This window comes from Aspergillus aculeatus, assembly GCF_001890905.1.
Source record: "Aspergillus aculeatus ATCC 16872 unplaced genomic scaffold ASPACscaffold_1, whole genome shotgun sequence".
Taxonomy (NCBI): domain Eukaryota; kingdom Fungi; phylum Ascomycota; class Eurotiomycetes; order Eurotiales; family Aspergillaceae; genus Aspergillus; species Aspergillus aculeatus.
In genome coordinates this window covers 523399-539084 of record NW_017962976.1, presented here as the reverse complement: position 1 = coordinate 539084, position 15686 = coordinate 523399, and the positions used below count along the sequence as shown (strand labels likewise).

General features: G+C 50.9%; 4 protein-coding genes across 4 annotated transcripts; 2 read left to right on the top strand and 2 right to left on the bottom strand.

The window, feature by feature from the left end:
* Positions 1 to 214: 214 nt before the first annotated feature.
* Positions 215 to 1948, top strand: ASPACDRAFT_38012 (D-arabinono-1,4-lactone oxidase; the record flags this gene model as incomplete). The annotated part of the gene is made up of 1 exon (XM_020200381.1): positions 215 to 1948. The coding sequence occupies one exon, from the start codon at positions 215 to 217 to the stop codon at positions 1946 to 1948; it is 1734 nt and encodes a 577-aa protein (XP_020060793.1).
* Positions 1949 to 6026: 4078 nt separating this feature from the next.
* On the top strand, positions 6027 to 7227 carry ASPACDRAFT_38011 (uncharacterized protein; the record flags this gene model as incomplete). The annotated part of the gene is made up of 2 exons (XM_020200380.1): positions 6027 to 6180; positions 6650 to 7227. The coding sequence occupies 2 exons, from the start codon at positions 6027 to 6029 to the stop codon at positions 7225 to 7227; spliced, it is 732 nt and encodes a 243-aa protein (XP_020060792.1).
* A 1310-nt stretch (positions 7228 to 8537) lies between these two features.
* On the bottom strand, positions 8538 to 10979 carry ASPACDRAFT_38010 (J domain-containing protein; the record flags this gene model as incomplete). The annotated part of the gene is made up of 5 exons (XM_020200379.1): positions 8538 to 9715; positions 9778 to 10435; positions 10507 to 10733; positions 10812 to 10896; positions 10950 to 10979. 5 exons carry the CDS (start codon positions 10977 to 10979, stop codon positions 8538 to 8540), a joined length of 2178 nt encoding a protein of 725 aa, XP_020060791.1.
* Positions 10980 to 12368: 1389 nt separating this feature from the next.
* Positions 12369 to 12822, bottom strand: ASPACDRAFT_38009 (uncharacterized protein; the record flags this gene model as incomplete). Its single annotated transcript, XM_020200378.1, has 2 exons — positions 12369 to 12399; positions 12473 to 12822. 2 exons carry the CDS (start codon positions 12820 to 12822, stop codon positions 12369 to 12371), a joined length of 381 nt encoding a protein of 126 aa, XP_020060790.1.
* Positions 12823 to 15686: the final 2864 nt, after the last annotated feature.

Here is a 15686-nt window from a genome sequence, read left to right as displayed (position 1 = left end):
ATCGGCCGTTAATTTCCACCCCGCGCGCTCTTTTAATTTTCGCCCCTCAGTGTCGCGCTGATTTCACCTCCCATCTTTCTCCGCTCACTCACACACTCATTCTTCACTCTCTTCATTGTTGTGAGAGACTTGAGCGTCTCTCTGTATAGGTCAGTATGCCTTGATTGAGCCTCAGTCGGACCGAATAACCACCGTCAATATCATCATCACCACCATGGACCCCGCTATCCTTCACAAACTTTCGCAGCTCGATCCCGCCGTGCCCTTTCGCGCCACCACCGATCATTTGCATCACACCTGGGCCAGGACATTCTACTCCCGACCGGAGCTCTACGTCCGTCCGCAATCTTTGGCTGAGATCCAGAAACTCGTCACCCTCGCCCGTCACTGTCGCCGTCGTCTTGTCACCGTTGGTAGTGGCCACTCCCCTTCGGATCTGACTTGCACCTCCTCATGGCTGGTCAACCTCGATGATTTCAGTCGCGTGTTGGAGGTGTCGCCTGAGACCGGCGTGGTCACCGTGCAGGCTGGAATACGATTGAGAGACCTAGGAAAGCAGTTAGAGAAGCATGGCCTCACCTTGTCGAATCTGGGTAGCATCGATAGTCAGTCGATTGCGGGAGTCATTTCGACGGGCACACATGGGAGCTCCTTACAGCATGGTCTGATCTCGGAATGTATTGTGTCCCTGACACTAATGCTGGCTAATGGGCAAGTGGTGCGATGCAGTCCAACGAATAATCCCGACCTCTTCCGCGCCGCCCTTATCTCCCTCGGTGCCCTGGGCATCATTGTCGAGGTCACGTTACAAGCTGAGCCCACCTTCAAGGTCGCATGGCGACAGTCCCGCCGGAAGCTTTCGAGCGTTCTGGATGAATGGTCGACTGGACTGTGGACCACGCATGAGTTCGTACGGGTCTGGTGGATGCCGTATGAGAAGAGCGCGGTCGTTTGGCATGCAGACAAGACCGATCTTCCGGTGCGCCCTCCACCGAAGACGTTTTATGGGGAAACCGTCGGTTACCACATTTATCACAACCTGCTAGCCCTGGCCAATTACTTCCCTCGTATCCTGCCATGGGTCGAGTGGTTTGTCTTCGGCCTGCAGTATGGATTCAAGGAAGAAACCAAGGTCACGGAAGCCGTGGAGCCGGCCCGCGACGGTCTGCTCATGAATTGTCTCTACTCGCAATTCGTTAACGAGTGGGCTCTTCCCTTGGAGAAGGGACCGGAGGCTATCACCCGGCTTTCTGCTTGGCTAAACGGCGATGTCGAAACGGCACGTATTCCATTCTCTGTCGACGGACTCTGGGTGCATTGTCCGATCGAAGTCAGAGTTGCCGACTCTACACTTAATAAGAACCCCCGCCCATTCCTTGATCCCAGTTGCTCTGACGGTCCGACCTTGTATCTGAATGCGACTCTCTATCGTCCTTACCATCGGGATCCCCCCTGCACGGCTCGCTACTACGAGGCTTTTGAATGGCTCATGCGTGAGATGGGAGCCAGACCGCACTGGGCCAAGAACTTCGTCGCAACGCGCGATGAATTAAGGCAGCTGTACGGTGGCGGCATGGATGAATGGATGAAGGTGCGCCAAGATGTTGACCCGGATGGAATGTTTCTGGGCGAGTGGCACCATCGCAATCTGAGCTTGTCCGTTGGTGAGTCAACTGCTACAGAAGAAAGCCTCCCTCTTCTCGAACGGGAGAAGGCTCGTCGGAAGGCAGGTGTCCGCGGGGCGGGTGACGGCTTGGAGTGGATTGGTGACAAGAGTTGGCAAACGAAGCACGCAGGTGTATCCTTGTCCCTGCTCGAAAAGGAAAAGTCCTTTGCTTCCGTCGAAAGCACGGGTCTGAGCCCTCCCACAACCGCAGCCAGTGACGAGAGCTTCGACATTCTTGCAACCGGTGAGGCTAGCATTGTTCTTCCTGGTCGCCACTCGTGATCATCACCAACGTAAAGACAATGAGATGGTGAGGAGCAAACACCTGAGCGCGGTAGTATGCGAAGTAGTAGTCATGGGTGGTGGGACAAAATGAGTAAGCCAATGGATCTTGTTAACCGGTGATTATCTTTGACAATCCATGTAGTTTCCAATGTATACTCTTTCCATTGATTTCTTCCACCCCCCAGATATTTGATGTGTTACATAGAACCCATGGTCACTTCTCAAGCCTGTTTTAACTGGTCGAGTACAATGCCATGCATCTTCACCTCATCGACTCTTCCTCTGATTAGCTGCTCCTTGTTTACTACATCCCGAGTATGAGTGGCATGCGGCGAACGACAATGGACTTTGAGGATGTGTTCCATCTCTCGGTCATCTGATCATTGAGCTCAACTGAAGGAGTTTTCGGGGTAATGGGACACCGCCGCGAGTATCCGGGCCTCATCGGAGCGGCTGATCCTCCTCGTCGACTATCGACATTGTTTACTCCCTGGTAAGATGACCCTGGAGTACTTGAAAGGTCATCGGCTCCTTTACTACTATGGTATAACGCCGGGTCGCGCAGGGATGTTCGAGCCTACATAGTCCACACTCGGTGCGCGAGGGTCGTCTGGCAATGACTATTTGAGGGCGGGTGCGTTTTTAGGCTGTGTAGACGCCTAAAGGATGGGTTAAGCTCTTCGCGTATAAGGCTGCTGTCTAGGTGGGAGACCTCCTCTGCCTTGGGAATAATTGTCGGCATTCAAGACGTCAGCACTACTCCTCCCCACCAACCGCTCATGGCATTTGCTTGCTTCGGCTGGCAATCTTACTCGATCTGGAGAGGCGCAAGGTATTCAATTCCTCCTCTTTCATTTTCTGCGAAGAGGGCTTGGCCCGTCTTTTCCAAGAGCGCAAAGAACTGAGATTAAGCTAGGTTATGCCATGCAATGCAGGTGATACCAGGATAGGGCTTTTCTGGCAACTAGTGAGTAGAATGAATGAATGGAGCGAGATGTACAGTACAATATAGGCCGCTGTTTCCATTGCCGTGAAGATCATCATGAGACCTGGTCGGTATGGTGCCCGTTCGGGTTCCTTTGGAGAGGTGAAAAGAGGATTGAGCGTAGTGATGCTCCGACTCTCCGAGCTCAGTATCAGCTTTATTTGTGGGCAGGCAGTGGAGCTGGAGCCCCCGCCGCCGCGGGCTGGCATAGTCACGATCCTTCCTAATTGGGCTTTCTCTCTTCCAAATGGATCCATTCTTTTCATTTTCTCATCATCATCATCTCCTTCCACTTCTTCTTCTTCTTCTCCTTCCACTTCTTCTTCTTCTTCTCCTTCCACTTCTTCTTCTTCTTCTTCTTCTTCTTCTTCTTCTTCTTCTTCTTCTTCTTCTTCTTCTTCTTCTTTTTCATCTTCATCGTCTTGTTCCTCTTCTTTCGCTACGTTTTCTCATGCTCTAATTTGTCTGATGCTCTTCTTCTCTCCCTCCCCCCCCCCATTAATTATTCGCCCAATCTTGGCTCTATCCCCCGCCCGAAACCATCTGCCTGACTAGAATCCAAGAAGGGCCAGAAATATACCCATGTTGAGATTGGTGATTACCACAATAGAAAATCGAGGCAGCTCATTTCATCCCCGTCGCTTGACTGCGCCACAAAACTGTGACGGAAGGTTATCTCAGTTGCAGCTCATCATTGTTCAGCGGCCACAGGAAGCGGGGCAGAGACAAAGTATAGTTCACCAGACGGACAAAATCACCGCTTCTTGCAAGTGACTGAGCGAGTATCTGCAGGGTGGACGGGCCTTTGCTGCACCTAACTCATGCGGTTCGCTCGCACCCACGCAAGATCCTCGAGCCCCTCCCTTCCCCCTCTCACCAAATGTGGCAAAGAGAGGGGAAATAATCAGTAGCCCGCGACGCAGGTCTCCTTGCCCTATATCACAGAATCACCCCCCAAAAGCTCCTATAATTGATTGTGGTTGGTGGCGGAGGGCGGTCATGATTGGACCCCAGGTTCGAGGAAGCCCAATGTGATGCTCCTGTCTAATCAATCAACCTTGCTGACCATCGCAGACGGCAATGCAAGATACAGGTTGAAGGATCGGCAAGGCAAAAGTGAGAATGGAACAGACATTCTATTGTAATTCTCTGTTGTCTATTTCACTTTTCCCCTCTTTTTCTTCGCGTTGTCTTGCCTATTGTTTTCCTTCCCGTTTCTTTTTCTTTTTCTCTTTTTTTTTGGTTTCGGCGTCCACCGGAGGAAGTGCGCTGAATCCTACGCACAACACTAAGCGCGGTTAATACCTTCTGCGAAACTCGGATTATGCGGTATTTCCTGTAAGACCAGTGAGCCGTGCTCCCCAAAACGATGTTGATGCAGGCGTACTTGGCCGATACTCCCTCGACCAATCTTTGCAGCCTCGATGACGAACAATGCTATTGCTACGGTTGGCTCACGCCGGTGCTATTGATCAGCATCACAACATTACATCAGGTGATCACCTGAAGACATGCGCTGCGAGCTCTACTCTTGTTCGTGATTGCTACTGTCTGGCTCTCGCACAACAGCAGTGGCCCTGCGAGGCCTCAGCATGGAGATACGCATAGATACCGAAGGAGTTGGCCTTAGAAGTGATACCCCTGCTTTTGTTTAGACAAGCTGCACCACTGCACTTTAAGCTCAAGACGGTTAGCTCTCTTAGAACACATGAGCAGCTTGCACCATACGCTAGGAGCGTGCAACGGTACCGACTTTCCCGCGACGCAATTCGAAGGGGTCTAGTGAGGTCCCCCTACGTATCATCACCACTATAGCTCGTCAAGCTGAGCATTCTAGGAAGGCTGGTTGTTTTGACAGGCGCCGGGAAAGAGAATGATTCCAGCCGAAAATTACGGAAACTCGAAAAAGCAATTGTCAGCCCATACTATTGGGTCGATGCTGCTTGTCACCTTAGCGTAACGCTGAGCCCAGTGCGAGGCACGCGCTCATCAACGACTCGAGAGTAGTCAGAGTGTGTGATGGCGCTGGTCATCCGTGTACCAATGGCAACCATGGAAGTGTTCGATAGTCGCTCATGAGGCATAAGCTGATGATGCTGAAGGCTCCAGCCCGTTTGAAACCATTCATTCTACAGCGGTATTGTCTGGCCGTGAGCCGACTCACCGGTAACCGGTTTTAGAGCCTATGTTATGATCGGGCCAAAAAGAAAATTTGAAGAATAGGGAGATGAAGTATGATAGCCACGGAAACCGGAGCAGGACGCACGTTTGCGGGTTTAAGCCAGCGGACGAGTTTCCTCCGGCACCGGAAGGTCTTCAAAAGGCTCCCACGAGAATTACGGGAGAGAGAAAGGGAGAGAGTCAGGTTGAGCCTTGAGGGCTTACCTTACTCTGGCTTTGGCTGCCCAAATGACCAGGGTCTTACCCGGTTAGTGCCGACAAGCGATGCGGTGGCAGCGATGCGTATCCATCCCGTGGTAGCTCTGACGGCTCGGACCGTCGCCAGGCGTGAATACTGGCTACTGGCGTGTTTCGCGCCAGCGAATTTTTATCTGGTCACCTGTGTCAACTAGCCAAACGGGCAGAAACCCCCCAAATCCCCCCGTGGTTACGGGGGACTCCCTGGTGTACCTGCTAGGCTACCACAGCCACACACAACGGCCTGAAGGACGTCGAGCGACCGGTCCGGTTGATATCGTGACAAGCTGCTTCACCACGTCACCATCATCACTGTCCTAGCGATATACGTCCGATTCGGGCGGGGTCGTCATGTCGACATGCGTGCGCGGGGCTGCGTTGGGGTAAGACATGATATCAATAATATTTGATAGATATGTCTCTCAGCCTCTTTGTCACTTGTCAGGTCCTCGCACCCCCACCTGCTTGTTCCTCTCGAGCGGCAGTCTGACATCCACTACCCCTCCCGGGGCCTCCTCCTCCGACTGAAAACGCCTTGCTCTCGATTAGTCAGACTTCAGATCAAAGCTATCATATCAGACCCTTCCTGCCACCTCGATCCTTGGTGGGCGTTCACTTGCAACTCACTCCCCCGTACATGGTTCAACTTTTTCTGGCTTGTTCCATGCAAAGATGTCTCGTCAACCTAGCTTGCGACCCAAGTCTTCCATTCCTGGTTATCCAGATGCCATGTATAATCTTGCTGCGGTGACCACCTTAACACAGCTTGAGTCCCGCGTGGGGTTGGCAGACGAGAAGCATGACCAGCGTGTTTTTCGAGTCAAGCGTAAGCATGTCTTGAAGGCATGCGATCGTTGCAGAGTCAAGAAGACCAAGGTTTGTGAAGCATTGGTTGTTCCTAGGACCCTGTGTGCATCTTTCTCTACCATAGCACGAGCTTGCGGTCTGCGGTGATACTCATGGGATATTAGTGTGATGGGAAACAGCCGTGCAACCGTTGTTCTGCGTATAACCATCCATGTCTCTTTCGGGAGAGGAAGGCTACGCAAACCAAAGTATACTCACGAGGGTCAGTTTCGATCCTTTTCTGCCCTTATATGCTATCTATCAAGGATCCCAGGACTGACTGGTGGATTGGCACATGGCTAGATTCGTTGAAATGCTCGAGTCGCACCACTCTCTGGTAGTCAAAGCACTTCAGCGGCTTTATAAGCTTTGCGCCAACAAGGAGGACTTCCCTGGGGAGCCACTGCAGGACGCGCCCGACGGTTATCCTCTAACGCACGCTATTCTAGACCGGTTAGGTCTAATCAAGCAAGCCGAGGAGAATGCGGACGAGCCGGAGGAAGAATCCGAAGACCTCCAGTACTTACGATTTCTTTCAACCTCGACTGATAGTAGCGCCACAACAGATCCATCACCCGAACCTGCCACCCCTCCTGAGCCTTCACCAAGTGAATGTAGTCCCGTGCTCTCTTCGCCCAAATGCAGCGAACCGTGGAGATGGGACATGCAGCCAGTTCAGAATATCCACTCACGGCCGTATCAGAGCTATCAACCACACACAGGTTATCAGGCTATGGCATTCCCTCGCCCACATTTGGAACCTATGGCCCTCGCATGCCAACTGAAGTGCACGGATAATGGGCCATCAATGACTGCTCATGAGCAGCCATGTTACTACTATGTTGGTACCGACTCTGGCGCAGATTCCGGCAAGAGCTCCGGGCTGCCGGTCGGCTTAATGCAGCAACAACCTGTAATTGGATCCGGCGTGTCCGTGAGCCTGATGAGTGATTATGCCTTGCACGTCCCTGAACAGCACGCTATCTATCCACCTCCTGCGACCAGCTGGTCATATCGTTGTGATTAGCATAGCGGATAATCATAGAACCTGGGCACTCTGTCAAATCCCTGTCCCTCGTACTAGCGTACACCTTTCATCTCGTGATGTAACTGCACAGAGACGGGGTGGCAGCCACTCTGCCCATCATCTATTCCCCATTGACTGTGTCGCTTTGCCTCTCTTGGAGATTCTATTCTCAGCATAGTGTTTACGATCACGTTCATATACCCCAAGTCAGTTGTTATTTCTACGACGTGGGATGGCTATATACTCTGACTACAACAGGAATCCCTCTTTTATTTTTAGAGACTAACAACCAAGCTTTACGGGCCTTTCTACTACACTTCCACGTTCCAGTTGTGAAGCAGAACCTCGGGGGGAGTTTACTCCTCGCTTACACTACCCAATGCTTTTTACTTTGCACACCGCACACCTGATGTGCCTGATCGAGTCAGACGAGGACTAAAGACCCAACATAAGATGCCAGCCATTACCAGGAGTTTCAAACAGGCTCGACTTGGCTACAGGGGCTATAAACAGTGCGGGGACCCCTTGATATCTCGATCAAATCTTGGTTCTCCAGATTAACCTTTTTGGAAAAATCTACCCTGACTGGAAACCTGAAACTGTGAGCTTTGCTAGTTGTAGCTACAAGCAACCTACCAAAGAACGGAAAGAATCAGGTACAGGGGTTAGTGCGCAATGGCAGAAATAAAGTACGCCCCTAAAAAAGACAAAGAAAGCAAAGGAAAGAAGAAAACGCTTGTGTGCATGAAAATTGAATCCGTATCAGCCATTTTCAAGGACTCGTAAGTACAATCAGCCGGTCAGTAGTCACGTCAGCCTGGAAAGCCGAACAGGCACAGACTCTGCCCACGCTAAATAGCAAAGAATAGCTGTTGGTCCGACGATTACCGCCGTGGAGTCTCATAAAGGTATGACCTCCTTGTCCAGCCCATATCCCCTTGGAATCAAAACGACCCAAGCCCTCTGAATGCCACTCGAAAACAAGACACATAGATGCCAATGATGATGAACGAAAACTTAGGTATATTCTTTACTCGAAAGATTGAACATGGTCAAAAATAAACTGAAAAGAAGATAAGAAGATCCGTCCCCGAAGCAAGATCAAACTCAGACAAGGGATGGTGAGCAGGGGAAAAAAAAGAAAGGGAAATAAAAGGAGAGAGCTAAAGGTATCATAGGACTTTCTTTTTTCTTTTCTTCCTGCCCACGTATAGGTTAGGTTTAAATGTTTAACTTTGTTTCCCTTGGGACGGGTGGGAAAACATGACCCCCCTCCGATTATGACGTTCCCTTTAATGCAAAAATGCCCTTCAATCATCATCATCGATATCCGTCTCCGTGTTCGTGTCACTAGTATCGCCTGCATCACCATCGGTATCACTCTCCTCGTCCTCGCTAGACTCCGCCGAAGGTTTCTTGGCCTTCTTCTTGGGGGCTTGGCCGGTCTTTAGGGCTTGCATTTGGCCGGCTATCGAGTCTATGATTTCAGAAATCGTTAGGTTCTCACGGTCTTTGATCATTTGTGTAAGGAGGCGTTCGTTAGGGAACTCACCCTCATCAGGCTCACTGATATCATCTTCCTCGTCCAAAGCCGCGGCCTTGGCGGGATCGTCGATGTGCAGGGTGATTTCCATCTTCGTGTCGAGGCCCAAATAACTGTCGCAGAGCATGTGCATCACAAAAGTGAAGTCACCGACCTGGGGTGGAGCCTGGAACTGCATCTTGAGGGTCTGCACGTTGAACGTGGGCTTGCCGGTGACGGGGTCGAAGAGTGGCTTGTCAAATGTGGTGAAGGTGAAGGGGGGCACAGCCATCTTGCCCTGTTTGGCGTCGGCCAGGAAGATATGCCAGCGCGGGGAGTGGTCGCGGGCGAGGTAGGGGGCGTGCGCGAGCGGAGGTTGAACGGGTTCGGACTTAGTTTCTTCGACCCTCTGGCCGTTTACCACCTTTGTCTTCTTGCCGTTGCGGCCCATAATAGCGTCGAGGTCATCCTCGTCAGGATCGATGTCCTCGAGGTCGGCGGAAGTAGGGGCGGGGACGTTAGCGGAACCGGGGGGGATGAAGCGCGCTTTGACAACGAGTTGCACCAGACTGCTCGGCGTGATGACCTTCTCGCCCATCACCTTGAAAAAGGCCCGGGACACCTCGAGAACGGGGAGCTGTTTGGCAACGTTGATAGCGGTCGTGTATTGCTTCTCATTCAGGAGGCCGGCGCCTACGGTGAGGCTGTAGCGCTCGGCTTCCGGGATGGACATGAACTTTTGCACAGTGAGGTGTTCCTTGTTGTCGGCGCCCCCAATGGTCTGCACGAGTTCCGGCGTGAAGTGCGGCAACTGGAGGAGTGGAGAGGAGCCAGGTGCGACGGCTTGGATGATGTGCTGTGCGGTGCGGAAGGATCCGAGGATTGGTCGGAGATTACCAAAGGCTAGGGCGATGGCCGTGAAAGCTTCGTTCAGTGAAAGGGCGATAGGGGCGGCTTCGTATTTTTCTGAGTTGGGATCAGTATGTTGTAAATCTCATGTAGCTGATTGAGGGAGAGTTCTGACTTACCTCCATTGAGCGTGGCGTCTCCCAGATCAACGCGACCGAGATAGGCCCAGAGTAACGCTAGCGCCTTCCGTCTGCTCGAATCATCGAGTCCCTTGATGACCGCGCGGTCCTCGGGAGTCAGATACGAGGGATCTTCCGCCAGGACCTTCTTCTCAAGCTTCGCCAATCCAGCATCGGACCGGGGTCCTTGCAACATCTCCTTAAACTCATCGCCGGAGGACAGCGCATTGATTATTCCGCCATCGGTAATGTCGTCTCTGTATTCCCGGAAGATGTTTCCAGCACTTGCGACGAGAACGCGCTCCTTGGTGTAACGCTGCGAGCCGTACCACCAGCGGCCGACAATGTATGGAAGAAGAACGCCAAGCAGAGCACCATAGACCAGCAGGGTGTACTTGGAGTAGCCTTCCGAGACAATGAACGTGGGAAGAGCAATACCGATGCTCATGCTCTGCTTGCCGTCTGGGTGGCCGTACTGAATGTAGTTGTTGCGAACTTCCTCGTCGGTCAATGCCTTGTAGGCCTTGGTGAGCTCGACGAAGCGCTCGTTGAGCATCTCGATGGTCTCATTCTTGGCGGGATCGGGGCGGATCTTGTCGGGGTGGTAGACGAGTGAAAGGCGCTTGTAGTGCCTGGAGATCGCTTTCTCGTCGGCGCTCTGGTAAGAGACAAATAATGCCGGTTAGCACCGTTCGCAGGGATATTCCGTTCCGTTCGCGAGTGACTCACCCGTGAGATACCAAGAATGTCATACGGATCCCAAATCTTGGGTACTGTCCGTGCTGTGACGACGATCAAATATGCCATCCAAGCCATGACAGCGTAGCCCACCACGACGGTGACAATGCGCTTGATCCGGCGTTCCTTGCGCAGACGCCTGCGCTTCTGCGCGTCAATGAGGTCGCCATGTTCGGGCTTGAAGTCTGATTTTATCCGCGGTGCGGTGTTCTCCAGTCCTACACAAAATAGCCAATCATCAGTTTCGGGAAATCCCAAGTTGCACCATCGAGGCGATGTTATGGTCCGGCACTCACCCTTGCTCGGCCGGAGGAGATTGTACGTCAGAGGGAAAGTGACGAGACTCGTCAGGGTGAGGACGAAAAAGGGGAAGAATTGTCCCTGGCAATACCTGTCAGCTTCTCTTCCAGCCCACAAGCCCGTAGAGATCCTACCTTGTCGTCATAATTGTAGTCTGTCGACATGGTGCAGTAAATTTACAATGGACACGGTCGCCCGCAGCGGGCAGAACGAGGGACAGAGTGCAGCTCCTGGGCTCAAAATATGTGACGGGAGGTTGGAAATATGTCCGATAAGGAGGAGAGGGTGAGTGGAAAGCAGCACAGATTAAGTCGTTGAGCTGGTGGTCATGATCTCCCTACCAGTCAACGGTAAAGGAGTGTCGTGTGGTGGAAGAGGAAGAAGAAGATCACGACGGAGCATGTTCCGAACGATTAATTATCGTATCGGCGTCGGTCGTGCCTTGTGATCGACCGTGTCCTTTCCAGGGCGGCGGCGGAGCTCACCGCCTACCACTTCCAGCATTCAGGGTCAAGCCTCATTTTAGGTGTATCTCTTCCCACTTTTCAGTCAACTCAAGCCATTTACGGAGTAGCTGAATGGACGATGTAGACCAAAATGTGTGCGGGAAGACGTTAATTTTAATGTATCTTGTACTGTACAGAACCTCTGAAGGGCCATCGTGTACATCTAAAAAAAAAAAAAAAAAAAAAAAAGAAAGGCATTCTATCTACCACGGAGTCGATAATGTCAGATCTCCGGTCCTGACATAAACAGGCCATACAACAAGCATTCATGTCTGAGCTTTCATTTCATCATAAAAAACCCATAACCTTTTTTGATCCCCATTTTTGGATAAAACATCTGTTTTTAGAACGCCAGCTTAAAACACTTTTGTCCAGCTGTCATGTCCTCATTTGTATATCGAGCACCAGGGGCCCCAGCACTGAGGAGAAAAGGCGTGAGAATGGGAGATGTCCTCGCCAAGACTGTGTAGACGGAGGTGCAGGAATGACTTCCACGCCAGCACCAAGCCAAGCTTGCGAAGGCAGGGAACTCAAGCATCACAATCCAGAGGAGCTGAACCGAGACACGAACTCAACCCACCCACAATCTCGGCAATGCCCGGTAGCTAGAAGACATCGCTGCTCTCGACGTCACCCAGTCTTGCGAGGAGATATCTCTATACCAGAGTTCAGATGGCCAGGCCGTTCAGAAGACCAATCCAGATATAACCCCCTCATCGGGAAGTCTGATCCTTCATTGCTGCAAGTCATTGGCCTGGATAGTACCCAGTGAAATCTGGCTTCTCGAGGCCTCTCGGGAGGCTGGTAGGATCGCCGTTGGCTTTCGTCCTGCTGATGTCGTCGAGTTGTAGCGGCTGCAAAGGATGGAACAGCCCGGCCCGGGGATTCGATTTCAATTGAATTTGTTTTCAAGATCCTTGCCATGTTGGAGATGCCCGTTGGGATATTTTTCTTCATGCTTTTCTTTTTTACTTTCCACCGTCTGATTGACACTTCTGAATCGTTGAGTTTGCAAAAGGGCCGACGATTTCCGAATATTTATGCGCGTCATCCAGGTAGTGCGTTCAGAGGCTGGGGACTAAGAAGTTGCGAGTCAGCTTCGATGGTCTATAGATGAATTGAAACAGAGCCAGGGGAAAAAGACAACTTACCAGTCGATGTAATCAAGTCCACCGAAATACTCCAGCATCCGATAGCAAAGGTCCACATCGTCACCGGGTTCACCACCAAAAAGTCGACACTGCTCCGCCTCTAAGTGGGAGGTTTCCAGCCTCATCGTGCGATGTCGAGTCTGCCATATGAAATTCCCATGGTGCCAGGTTGGGGCGGGATTTTCATGGTAGTCGAAGGCCGAAGGTAGAACTGAATTGAGAGGTCGGGAGAAAGCTTCGATGAGGTTGAGGTGATTGTTGTTGTTGGTGATGTTGGTGATGCTGCTGCTGCTGCTACTGCGGTTTCGAGAGCGCGGACGAGTGCGACGCCTGTTGTGCCTCTGGCCCATTCTCTAACAGTTCGCCTATATTTTTTTTCGCAGTTGGAGGAGGTTGATTATGTCAAGGTTTTCTATTGTTTTGCGGATCAAACCGGGGAGGTTCAAATAGACAAACAACCACCCACCACAAAACAGTAGAGAACTGTTTCCGGGATATCTTTTGATTTATCAAACGGTAAGGAAAGGAGTGACCATCATCCCTGGGAAGGATGAGATGAGGTGAAGAGGGAGGAGAGGGGGGAGATCAGGAGATTCGAAGGTTGCGGAACTACTGTATATATACTTCTGGTAGTATGACTCCGGCTGGCTTTGCCGAAAGAGTGTTGGGCGGTGGTGTGACTCACTAAACACTTAAGGTTACAGAGGTACCTCTAAAAAAGAAAAAAAACCTAACCAGGCAAAGAAAATCTTCACATCCGGCTTCGGGACCCACAATGCCTTCTGCCCCCTAGTCAAACAACTCCACACTGATGCAGACGTGATTGCCAAAATCTAGAATGCTAGGAATGGTGAAATTTGATCTAATGTTCGCCCTGGATTGCGTAGTTCTGGTGGCTTCCTTTCCGCGGAGGATCCAAGGGTTGACTCCGCAGAGTTAGGGCTCATTGTTACAAATTTCCCTCTCTTTGAACTCCTGAGTCCTGAGTCACCTCATCAGGACCCCATCTGAGGTCTTAGGCCAACTCAACTATTCTTTTTGTGCTGCTGAGGTGCTAAAATATTCTGTTTTCATCTTCTTTTTTCTTTTTAGTTTCAACAAAGACTGAATTTTTCCCACTTCATTCTCGGCCTGACTTGACTTAACTGCCTGACAGACCTCCAAAACTACTAACCAACTACCCAATTGAGGGGGGGTCGTTCCCAGCCATGTCAAAGAGAACCACAACTCATGAAAGGATATCCTGTTTGTGGTAATTACTGTATAAAGGCAACGTTGAAACCAGGCGATCAGGAGACATGGTAGCAAACAGAGGAAATAAACGCAACAAAAATAAACACAAAGCGTAAGTAGGCCAATGGAAGGGTGGTCTGACGCCATGCAGGCGGGATCCTCAAGCATTTCGGATCCGGACCAGGGAAGGAAGAACAAACAATGCTTTCTCTCGCTCTCTCTTTCTCAGAAGTCTGCCTCTCTATTCGGGCTCTGACAATACCGTACGCCCGTCATCGTACACGCCCCTGTACCCTACCCCCCAGCTAAATAATCCGGTGGCAATCAAGTGGAAATGATGCCGTAACGGGCCGAGCGGGTGATGAGATTTTGTGTGACGCATGGTGCAAAATTGCTCAATTGTCAGGCCCTCAGAACTCACTCAGGTCAGGAATGAGTCGAGTGACAACATCCAACCACGGCAGGTTCGGCATGCATCGAGACTACGGGCGATATCGGGTTCGGGGCTTACTGTCCTGAGTCCGCGTCCGCGCCCTTTGTTCGTACACTATGTATGTACTGTAGGCACTAGACAACTCTACTTTCCCCGTTTCATAGTACGAGGTGGAGTCCAGGATGTCGATTTGTGGGTTGCCGAAAGGCCGCCGAAAGCCTTAGAGCTCGTAAGGTCCTTACTGTGTAGATCCTTTGTTGTTTCGGGATCGACGGCGCTTGGGTTGTCTTTGTGGATACTCGTCAGTTGGAACCTCATCGCCTTTGTCGGAGTTGGAGAAGACTTGATTCTCTGTGGATTTTGAGGTTATTGTTGCCCAATGTAGTTTCCGTATTGTGCGATTGGCAGGCCGCGGCCGGGAAAAACTCTACAGTAGGTGCGTTATGCTGTGCTTGGGTCGAAATGGTCGGTTTGACGTGTGCTGAATGCAGTTTTGTCTGGAGAGTCTGGGATGTGCTCTCGCAGGCAGATTTAGATATGCAGCATGTACTTATATGTATGTACTGTGCTTCTTGAACGTGCTACCTTGGCCCAAGCAAGTACTGTACGCACTGTACGTTTACCGGTAGTATCTTGATATTTCCATTATGGGAAAAAAATGCTAGGTAAGCGAATGAATACTGGGCAATGTAATTGATTCGTTTTTCTCTCCACTTTCTCCCTACGCATATTACTATGGATATGCTTCTACTCAACACCTTCTAGCCATCAAGGCCAGCTCACAACAATTCATGTCACTCACCTCTGCGCGCAACCACTTGACTTTCTTGTCTGTTCAATTCGCAGGCTGGGGCATATTTCACTCACGCACCCGAAGTTACTCCGTCTGCAGCAAGCATGCAGACTGCAGACGCCTCTCTGCTCGTCTCAGTCAGCGACTCACGACGTGCAAGCACCCTGAAAGATATAGACTATAATGATGTAGTCTGCTGCTCCATAACTCACTCCCCACGCCTGTTCCATGCTTTCAGTTCAAAACCCACTCGACCCATGAAGTCGACACCACGTAGGAAGAACGGGGCGTAAACAATACTCACGGAGTGCCTTTGCGAAACAGCAAGCATAGAAAAAAGGGGGGGAGGGGGAATAAAAAATCTGTCGTGTCGTGGCCAAATGCCACCATGACACATGTTCAACCGCTCATAGCCGAGAAGGACCCTGTCCTAGACAGCCCTACAGGAGTTCCTACATGAGCTACGGAAGGAATGTGTGTATATATGATTGTGGGAAAATGTGAGTTGTCTCTTTCCACTTTCTGTATTTCATTTGGTCGTTCGGGTTCTAATCAGCATAGCCTGGAGTTTATGCAAATGCCTGAAGCTACCAGTAACTTGCAGTACATTTGTTTAAATCCTGGTTATAATATTTTTGGTAGTATGAGCATGGGGTCAATCATATTGCCTTATCCCAGGTTTGCTGCAACTCTGCAACCATATGCCAAAAGCAAATGATAGGGAGTTTGCTCTGTCTCATCCTTTTATAACGCGA